Source organism: Morus notabilis, unplaced genomic scaffold (genome assembly GCF_000414095.1).
Source record: "Morus notabilis unplaced genomic scaffold, ASM41409v2 Scaffold825, whole genome shotgun sequence".
Classification (NCBI taxonomy): Eukaryota; Viridiplantae; Streptophyta; class Magnoliopsida; order Rosales; family Moraceae; genus Morus; species Morus notabilis.
Window position 1 is genome coordinate 359,216 of NW_010358062.1, and position 11,400 is coordinate 370,615.

General features: G+C 32.7%; 1 protein-coding gene across 1 annotated transcript in view; it reads left to right on the forward strand.

Moving 5' to 3' along the window:
* Positions 1–10,933: 10,933 nt before the first annotated feature.
* LOC21405158 (linamarin synthase 2) overlaps positions 10,934–11,400 on the forward strand; it is a 1,979-nt gene continuing 1,512 nt past the window's right edge. The window contains exon 1 of the mRNA XM_024161259.1: positions 10,934–11,400. Within this exon, the coding sequence (XP_024017027.1) occupies positions 10,934–11,400 (467 nt within the window).

Genomic DNA, 11,400 nt, shown 5'->3' on the forward strand with positions numbered 1-11,400 from the left:
GGGGGAAATGATTATATAATTCGGCATCTCTTCAATTTTCTGTTCAGTTGTGCTTCGTTTTTCTTGTGATTATTTCTTTCCTTAATTTGGCTTCTTGAATAATTAATCCTTCTTTACTGTTTGAATTAAAGCATAAAAGAGTTTAATCAATATCTATTTTCTCAATCTTCATACTGCATGGTCATGAAGTATTAATTAATTGGAGAATTTTAAGACATACGAAGTTTGGTTCTCATCTTATACTAATTGTTTGTGACAGCTGCTATGCTAAGTTTCACCGATTATTAATTTGGACGTAAATTACTACCTGTAATATCTAGGCATAAAAAAGAATTAAGACCTCTAGTTATGATAAAATCATGGACAAACGCAAGTCATCCTCTTAAAACAAATACTTCAATGAGTCAGAAAACTTAACTTACTTCATACAAAGTGCGTTTGGTTCAAGGATTTGTGACATGATTCGAATCATAGTTCGTGACTCGCTACAATATTTTCTCTCACAAAAAAACACACATAAATCGAGAATGATTCTGAATCATGATTCTGAATCCATCAATCAAACGTCCTCTAAGGTTCTACCCATCTATGCCCTTTTTTGAGACCCTCAATGAACGGGTCAAGACCTTCTTCGAAGCCCGTGGCCACATAGACCACAACTCTTCGAGGTCGTTAACAATAATTTATAATCCTTAATTTGAGTTCATAGGGGAATTGTATCCCTGACACACTAGTTGTAAATCTGGATGACCTAAGAATAATAAATATGATAGGGGAAAAAAATGTAACAAAGCATACGAGCATCCATTAAACTTTTCCTGTAAACTTTTTTTTTTTCTAAATAATAATTTAAATGGATTTGCACATGCGTCGCTATTATAGGTGTATCTAAATACACATCTATATAGCGTGGCTATTATAGGTGTATCTAAGTATAGTAAATAAATTGAATAAAAGGAACAAATGGAAAAATTTTAGCCCAGTAGCTAATTGTATTTTATCGAATTTTTTTATTGGCATCTAAATACTTAGATCATAGCACTAAATTAATATCTCGAATTTCAGGATTAAAAAAATCCCTTACCTCACAGCCGTCATTTTTTGAGATTTGAAATATCCTTTATGTTATTTTAAATAAAAACTCCAAAATAATTTGTTTAATAAATAAAGTTCTAAGGATATTAAAAAAAGTCAGGGAGAAAACAACGATTGTGCCTTTTTTACATAATATTGCGGTTTCCTTTAAATGAAATTAAATAAAAACATTTTTTTTTCTATTTTGCTATCTTTTTAGACTTATAAAAGGCATAAAAACATTTTTTATGTAAAAAATAAAAATAATGCCACAAGGTATACTCGGGGTATTTTAATAAGGGAAAAAAAAACCAGAAATCCACTCAAATTATGGTAAAACTTATTATGCATTACTTCACTAAAAAATAAACAATTTCATTCAATGAATATAGAGAAAACGAAAAGCCATAATGACACACAATTATTTAAAGTGGCGTAAATAATATACCTGCGTGAAACTACTTTTCTCAAAATCAAATACTATGATTAAATACTGATATTAATCCAATAAAACAAATACTAACATGATTAAGTAGTTTCCCCTTAACAGTAAAATAATATAATAATAATAATAATAATAATAACGCTAACTATGCATGTGCACTGGCTAAAAAACCTTTCGTGTACCACGTTTCCTATTGTGAATTTTATTTAATAATAAAGCTAGACAAGTTTGGAATAGAAAACTGCAAAGAAAACACAACCAATGTAAAATGCAAGAAAAAGGAAGTCTTCTTGCGCATAGTTTAACAAATAATATAGGTTTGAATTTAATTCTTCCACATGTTTGAAGTTAACCCAACTAAATAAACAAGTAAAAATTTGAGAGTTTATTAAATATGATATTATCATGCACACATCTCGAGTTCAATATAATTGGATGAAATCAAAGAGACAAATATACAGCTACGACTACTCGGAGTATTTTGAATCCGGATAAATTGTCTTTGGTTTAAACAAACGCCGTAATTAGGATCCACTTAGGTAATTTAAAACATGGGTTTGTGTATAAATATTTCAGTAAGTAGATGGCCGGAAAGAAGACACCAAATAATGCAAACTTATATATTGAAACACACTTAAACTAATATTATACACTTCTACCAAAAAGAAATACCTATAAATTACTATATGTTTGGTGTACATTTTTACTATAACCTTTAGAATGGGACGTAGATATCTCATGCTGAAGCATGGGATTACACACAACAAACATAGTTAGAGCACATTGTGAAAACATTAGGGACTTACTTGTAAAATTTTATAAAATTAGGAGCCTAATTGTAAGTTTCTAAAAATTGAGATTTCAAATTGTAATTTTTATGAGGAATATATTTAAAAAAATTATATTTTACACCTCAAATTTTAAAAATTTACAATTTCACCTTAAGTTTTAAAGCTTTTTGCAAAAATATCCTTATCCTATTAACACAACACGGAACGTATAATTGGATCAAACTAAAATTTAATATATTCTTTCCTATACACTCCAATAAAAAAATACCCTTATCCCCTAAGATTTTCCTATTCTGCGCCCCAAACGGGCCCTAAAAGCACTAATTTGATCATATTAAAAATAGAAAGTAGTGAGATGATCAGTTTGCTCACTAACGAACTCAGTACATTCATGGAATTTGAAGCTTCAACAAGTTCCTTCATAAACCTCAAGACATAATATGCACAATATTCATAACTTGATGGTTGGATATATAGGAATCTACAAAAAGATAAATAAATAAGTAAATGTATTTTGTTTATAAAGTAAACCAACAAAAGTATACTTGCTGTTCATGTGGATCAATAATAACAGATAAACATCTAATGAGGCCTAATCAGGCAGAAATTTAATTAAGATGATCTTATGAAGTAAAAAAAACAAATATCATAAACCCTAGAAATATTCCAACTTACTCGGTGTTCCAAGATGCAATTAATACTTGACCGTATAGCATGCTCTTCATTCTATGTGAGATAGAAGCTGCACGTGAGCTACATTTCTCAGCCTGTGTACTAATTTGGGAGGATCCATAAAAGCAAAGCTACTTTTTTTTTTTTTTTTTTTTTTTAATTCCTAGTTGTTGTAACTTATTGTGTACAAGTGCCTAGAAACCAAAGACACATTATGTACTAAATATATAACTGATCAATGTTAACTAATTAAGAATGTTTAATGAAATTGATTCAAACCTGTAGTAAACAGTTATGGCGGGCGCTCCAATTTGTTGTATTGTACAGAAGTGGACAACATCACCCTTCACAAGAAGTAATTCACACGTAAAACCAAAAAATCCCTTCCTCCATTTGAATGTAGGGCTGTACATAATTCCGAACAACCCGCAAACTCAACCCACTTCATCCCACCCCAACCCAATTTGAAAAAGGCAATTTGTAGCATTATTTTTTATTTTTCAGCCTACTAAATGTCTAGCGCAAAGTGTTTGGGGCAGTTTGTGGGTTGAGCCTATAATGGCCCGCATACCCCAACCTAACCCATGTTTATGTTTGATGTTGGATGGACTACTTTACTTCATGTTTGATGTTAGATTGAACTTTGAATTGCTATCTGTTTGATGATGGACTCATCAGTAATATTTTTATTTGATGATGAACTTTGAATGTTGGAGTTATGTTTGATTATCAGTATTATTTCTATTTGATAATGAATTTTGAATGTTGGAGTTATTATTTCTATTTGATGATGAACTTTGAATGTTGGATTGAACTTTAATTCTTTGAATGTTGAAACTAACCACCCAACCTACCCCGCACCGCCCCAATTCAACCCAAATATCATTGGGTTGTGAAAATTTTCTAACATTGTTGGGACCAAATATATACAACCTGCACTTTTTATGACAGGATAAGAAAAAACCCTACCCTGCACCAACCCAACCCATGTACAGCCATATTTGAATGCTCAAAGTTTAATCATCTTTCCAGTGACTTTCCTTAAAATCATCTTAAAAGAAGTCAGTGGGTCAATGATTGTCTCCTCCGTGATTAATTGAGTGTGTACTTGCAACGTTTCATTGATTGTGCCTTGCCTAGGATGCACGATGGTTGGTTTAGGTGGTTAAGCGATTTTTGTTTTTAGCGGTTTTTAAAAATTTCAGCCCGTAACTGCCTAAGTTTTAGGTGGTTTTCTAGCGAGCGGCATGGGCGGCGCCTTGGGCGGTTTGAGTTTCTTATCTATTGTTTTTGAAACATTAAGGTCCCGTTTGGTTGGGGGATTCTGGACTAGAGATTGGAGTCATGTGCTCAAATCCATGTTTGGTGTCGTATTGGGCTGGGATCAAGACTTGAGTTACTGGTCACTTTTTGGGTCCTAATTCAAAATCAGGCCCTCCCCTGATTCAGCCCAAATCTGAGTCTTTGCATGGTAAATGACACTGTGCTCTGGAGTTAATTTCCACCGCTCTCGAGTAATGAGCAACACCCAACTTCATGTTCTTTGGCAGAGAATCCCTACCATCCAGCCTTCCGTCGTGTCTTGGCAGAAATTCTCTGCTTTCTCCTGTTTCTCCTTCTTTAATTTTCCACTCCTCTCTTCTCTCATTTCTTTGGGCAATAACCGGGTAAATAACTCAAGTGGTCTTCTCCTTTCTGAGTTGATGAGAATTACTTCGAGTAAAGCGCTGCTCGTGAACAAACGACCGAGGCTTCACATTCGGTACCAATTTTGCCGATACTACGAAAGTAACCCCGCTTCACGCCTTTGCCAGAGAGGAACAAGACACTCATCGAAATAATATAAAAAACCTTCATCCGCGTTTGGTGTTTTACTGGCAGTGACGTTAATCTCATCCTCAGAGTCGAACGCTTTACCGGTAAGTGATTCTCACATTATTCAAATTTGTATGGTAATATCATCATATCAATGTGGTATTTTGTAGTTGCTTTGCATGTTTGGGTTCTTGAATGGTTGATTTCTAGGAAGGCATGGCAGTAGTACCCCCGATACTATCAATGAAATTGGGGATTAGAGTTTCTGTCAATGAATGTTTAGGTTCTTAAATTGTTGCTGTGAGTAGAATTTAGGGCCTTTTGTGGAAATGAGATTTGTAGAATATAGACCACAGTTGCCAATGGGTTTCAAAATTTTCAAGTCTTTGTCAAAATTTTTTTTCGCATCCCACTACTTAATCGGAATTTGAGGTAGGAAAAATTGTCTTTCTTGCATAAAAGTACATTTTTGTTCTTTCTTTTGTTTGTTCATTTTTGCTTTCCGATGAATGCTTTGTTTTTCATTCATAAATCTTTTGTATTGCCCTTACTCACACTCTTGGAGAGAACACAAACTTGATTTTCATATAGATGCAAGTGATTTTTGGTCAACAAAAGTGTTTGGCTCGTAGCTCTTATCTGAATATTTCTAGGCAAATCGTTGAGAATGTGATAACGGAGGGGGACTAAAAGGAAGTGAGGATGCATTGCAGATTCTGAGTGTTTATTAGCAACTTGGGGTTGTAATTTTGAGGGCCTTTTTCAATCCCTATTGTCATGGTTTTTGTAGCAACTAGTAGTATAAGAATTCCATTATTAACTGCTTCGATAGTAACATACAATTTCTTTTTCTGTTGACTCAAGGTTTGGATATCATAATTTGGAATAGAAGGTTTTTTAATCTATTTCCATGTAGCTTGACCTTGGTCTAGAAATAGGTAAAAATTGATCCTTGGTAATGCTCCACTCCAACTTTAGTAGGAACTTCTGTCCTATGGAACTTCTGTCAAATAAGTTCAGCTATGAAAAGGAAGCTTCTTTTTTTTTTTGTGTGAATAAAGTCTTTGGAGAAACATTATGTTATGAACAAACATCTTATTTTATGAAAAAAAGAACCATGAATCTTATAAAGTTGTGGGATTATATGTTTTTGGTATGTGAGATTGGTAAATCCTTCATTTTCGTTTTTGTTAATCATGAGTTTAGTGTCTAATTAATTGTCATATTAACAACTATCAAGGTAATTACGCCCATGTGATTACATCACAAATCTTTGATCTTGAGAACACCTATGAGTGTCATCAACTCCCGAGCATTAAAACCAAACACTAATCATGGTTCCGTTAAGGTTTGAGGAATTTACACAAGATCATAGGTAATCATTAGGTTGTGAATTAATATACTAATAGTAAGGTTAACTAGTTTATACCTTTTTTTTTTTAATTTGCTGCTTAATTTTCTTCTGATGAAAATTATGAGGTTTATAAGTTTCATTTTTAGCACACTACACACTAATATAGAAAGCGACTCCTATAATGTGTTGCCCATAAATGACGCTCACTTAGTTGTAATGTTCGTAATGCTTCTAAGATCATTTTGTCTAAAGAAAAATTGGGTCACAAAAACATTATTGTAGGCCCAGTGCATGCACTATTATTTCAGCATAGCAAGCCAACCATATTTGTAGGCACCGACTTTTCTTTTGGGAGAAAGAGGAAAATAAGTCAAGATTTGAGATGAATTAAAATTAATAGGCCAATAATTTACATAAGTTAATAAATATGCCAAATTACTGTTTTTATCCATAACTTGTCTGGTTATGAACCATAACTTGACAAGTTATTGTCCATAAATCACGGTTTTTGTCCATAGCTTGTCTAATTATGAACTACAACTTGACAAGTTTTTTCATAACTTATCTGGTTATGAACCATAACTTGACAAGTTATAGCCTATTAATTTCTATAACTAAAAGTTGGCCTATATACTTTCTTAAGCTTTTCATATTGGCCTATTTTCTACTATTTCCGTTTTCTTTTTTTAGAAAAAAAAAAGTATTATTGCTTTACTTCTCTTTCTTCCATTGAAGATTTTATAAGTTAACTTAGCAATAATGCTTTCCTTAAACTTTTGTAAAAGAAAGATTATTACTCGATTAGGACTCTGTAACCCACAACAAGAAGTGTTAAAGCTTTGACATAGGACAGCTACATGAGTTGGCTGATGATTTTATTGCCCGACTAATGTATACACATTCACTATACATGTATGTATATATAATGTGTGTTCATGAGTCTACCGACGACTACGTATATATAGAAGATATCACTTCTCAAGTCATGACATAACATTTTTTTTCCCTAAAATTTAAGTCTTTGTTTGTTTTGTAGTTTCAATTTTTTTTTTTTTTGGCAATAGTGTTTTCTTTTAATAAAAGAAAAATAAACAAATTCAAACATATAAACCAATAGTGTTTTCTTTTGATTGTCATTTGCGTTTGTAGATGCCTAAGAAAAACGCAGATGAGAGGCCGTTGTATTAGAGCGCCGCTGCGGAGGCGTTCCTACTTGAGCGTCTCTACTCTCTACGAATACCATGGTGCAAACCACAGGAAGCAACCGGATTCTCGTGACTACAACCAATGGGCTATTCACCCAACCAATGGGTTTTCTTTTGAATGTTAGAGTTATTATTTCTATTTGATGCTGAACGTTGAATGTTAGATTGAACATTAATTCTTTGAATGTTGAAACTGATCACCCAACCTACCCCGTACCGCCCCAATCCAACCCAAACATCATTGGGTTGTGAAATTTTTTTAACATTATTAGGGCCAAATATATGCAATCCGCACCCTTTAAGGTAGGGTAAGAAAAAACCCTACCCCACACTAATCCAACCCATGTACAACCCTATTTGAATGCTCAAAGTTTAATCATCTTTCCAATGACTTTCCTTAAAATCATCTTCAAAGAAGTCAGTGGGTCAGTGATTGTCTCCTCCGTGATTAATTGAGTGTGTACTTGCAACGTTTCATTGATTTTGCTTTGTCTAGGATGCACGACGGTCGGTTTGGGCGGTTGAGCGATTTTTGTTTTTAGCGGTTTTTAAAAATTTCAGCCCGTAACTGCCTAAGTTTTAGGTGGTTTTCTAGCGGCGGCATCTTGGACGGTTTGAGTTTCTTATATATTATTTTTGAAACATGAACTAATTGCTTTTTAAAACTACCCATGTGTTTTGTGGATATTTAAAGTGGTACGTATGACTTAATGTATATAGACAGAGTGTATAAGCATAAAATTTTCCGTAGAAACAACAAAAGGCAAAGAGAGAATTAACGAACTATCTTAGGATCAAGAGCTTAAAATACACCATAGAAAGTCAAACTATCAAACATACTACCAAATATATTTTGCACATCAGAATAGCCAAAAACAAAAAAATAAAAATAAAATATAGAGCATCATATTTCCCACAACAGGTTAATCCCCAATTAATGAATGGAAAAAACGACACTTCGTTTGTGCTTGGTCCTCTCTTTCAAAAAACTTTCCCTTTTCCACTTATGAAATCAATAACTGGATTCTGCAACCTTGTTAATTTCTAAGATAAGATTAGCATTAGTTGTTAATTTTGTTTAGACCTAATCTCAAATACTTGTTCCTTTCATGCTTCCTTTTCTTTTTGTTTTTCTCTTTTGTTTCCTTTTTTCTAGTTTTTGTTTATTTTGGCCCAATTTGAATTAGATTTTCTCTGCTTTCGATATGAGCGCACTTTTTGATATGTTCTTGAGCTCGTTGTAGTATAAGTATCCATCGATTATTCTTCTTTTTTGCAGTTTTTTACCTCCTCTGAATCTAGTTTTGCTTAGGCCTTGTTCACTTCGCGGATTCGAGTTTTCAATTCGAGCTGAGATGTGACATTTTATAAGAACTTTTCACTGTAGTAGAAAAAGTTAGATGTGATATTTTCTTAGAGTTTTTTACTGTAGAAACTTAGAACTAAAAACTCGAATCGGTGAAATGAACGAGGCCTTAGTTTTGATATCTCTTTTTTTTTTCTTTTTTTTTTTTTTTTGCAGTTTTTTTTTTTTTTTTTTTTTTTTTTTGATCCAGCACTTATGTATTAAAAAAAAAAAAATTTGGTCCGTTTCGTTTAATATCTTAGACTTAAAGTACTACTATAGATTAGGGGTGTTACAGATGAATAGACTATATAATAAGAAAGGAGAAGGTAACACGATAAAAATGAAGGAAATGGTTTTTCTTTCGTAATATACGACCAAAAAGAAGAAAAGAACTTATTTCATTTTAGTGTTATATACTAAATAAGTTAATGGATATAACTCATGTGACTCTTTCAGTTTTAAATCTAAACCGTTCAAACTGCTTATAAGTGGTTTTATACTAAGGCTATTTGTTTAGGCAGTGTATCCTTTTCAATTAAAAAAAAAAAAAAATTGTTTAGGCCGTTGGTGCCAATTATTGGCCACCTACTACATTTTTCCACAAAACGTTAAGATGGTTTATTTATTTAAAACCTAAAGAAATTATTTTTATTATGTTAGGCGTGATACATGTGAATTATATATTTTGGCACTATATATATTTATATATGAGTTTTTAATAGTTATATTCTCCTATAAAATAAAGAATTCTGATAATGTAGTGAGATAAAAATTTAATCTCATTGTTTGTTATAAATTTTTTACTTAATAATCTCATTTATTACAACTTTCATATCAATATTTTACAGTTAAAATAACAATATTAATGAGTAAATTTTAGAATAACTATTAAAGCGAGATCTATATATATAAATGCTGTAATGTGTTATTTAATTGGAGGCTTTGGGGAAGGACAAATGATCATGTTTTTAAATTATTAAAACTAAGGCTATTTGTTCAAGCAGGTGTACGGCAATTGGCCCTTTACATTTTTCTCAAAACGTTGAAATGATTTATTTAAAACCAAGAAAAAATGTGTGTATATATATATATATGTGGGGAAATCTCCGAAGTCTGGGGCATATCAGTCCAATAAATGTGAATTATTGGCGAATTATTGTTTAGGCAGTTGGTCCCAATTATTGGCCACTACGGGCCGTTTAGTTCGCTGATTTAAATTTTTAATTCGAGTTAAGATGTGACGTTATGTAAGAGCTTTTTACTGAGCAAAAAAGTTAAATGTGATTATTTTTAAAAAATTTTTAATATAACAAAACTCGAATGCTATAATGTGTTATTTAATTGGAGGCTTTGGGGAAGGACAAACGATCATGTATTTAAATTATTAAAACTAAAGCTATTTGTTAAAGCAAGTTTTTGGCAATTGGTTCGCTACAATAATTCTCAAAAAGTTAAAATGATTTATTTAAAAATTAGAAGAAATGTGTGTGTATATATGTGTGGAAATGTCCAGAGTCTGGGGCCATATCAGTCCAACAAATGTGCGTATTTTTTTTTGCGTCAATCCAACAAATGTGTATATTTTTTGATGACATGCGTGATCTGCATGGAAGTGGTGTAACTTGTATCAAAACCCCATCAATATATGTGCGCTTTCACTGTTTCGGATAAATGCATCTCATGATGTCTCTATATAGAGAGATAATTTCTTCTGTAGTCTTTTTGACAGGATCATACCTCTACTATAACATTTAGAGTGAGAAACATACAATAACAATTGTTTACAATAATAGTTATATAATGTAACGCTGTTGTTATTTAAAGTAACATGAGTACACGACATTTATTTAAAATAAAATAGATGTTAAAATGTTATGACACCAAGAAATTTAATTATCAAATACTATTATAATTACCTTTAATTAATTTGCTTATTTAAGGTAATACAAATATTAAAAGGTGCAATAATAATTGGAAATAAGTACGATCCTCCCAAGGAGGCTATATCAATGCCATAGTTGCCCGTGTGGCTCAAAGTGTGGCCTCAGGCAAACTGCTCATATATACGAGTCTCGTATATGCGCCATAAATCATTACATTTCAAAACCAAGCAAATTAAGTTCAATCTTTCCCTTAGCCATAAGAAAAAAAAAAACAAAAAAAAAAAAAAAAAAACCCTTAAAAAAATTTTACTTGTCTTCTCATAATTGGTTGCTTTCTTGCTTGCTGATGATGAGTTCAATTGACCCCAAGAAACCTCATGCAGTGCTTATCCCATTCCCAGCACAAGGCCATGTCAACCCCTTTATGCAATTAGCCAAGCTTCTACACTCAAGAGGCTTCCACATCACCTTTGTCAACACCGAGTTCAATCACAGGCGTTTAATCAGGTCTAAAGGTCCTGACTTTGGCAATGGCTTACTTGATTTCTCCTTCGAGACCATACCGGATGGCTTGCCATCATCAGATCGCGATGCAACTCAAGATGTTCCGTCGCTATTCGAATCAACTAGAAAGAACTGCATTGGTCCATTTAAAGAGCTGCTGCTGAGGCTCAATTCATGTTCCCAAGTACCTCCAGTTCGTTGCATAATTTCTGATGGGATCATGAGTTTCGGGATAAAAGTCGCTGAGGATTTGGGGATTCCACAAGTTTCGTTTTGGCCAGCCTCTACTTGTAGCTTCATGGCATTCCT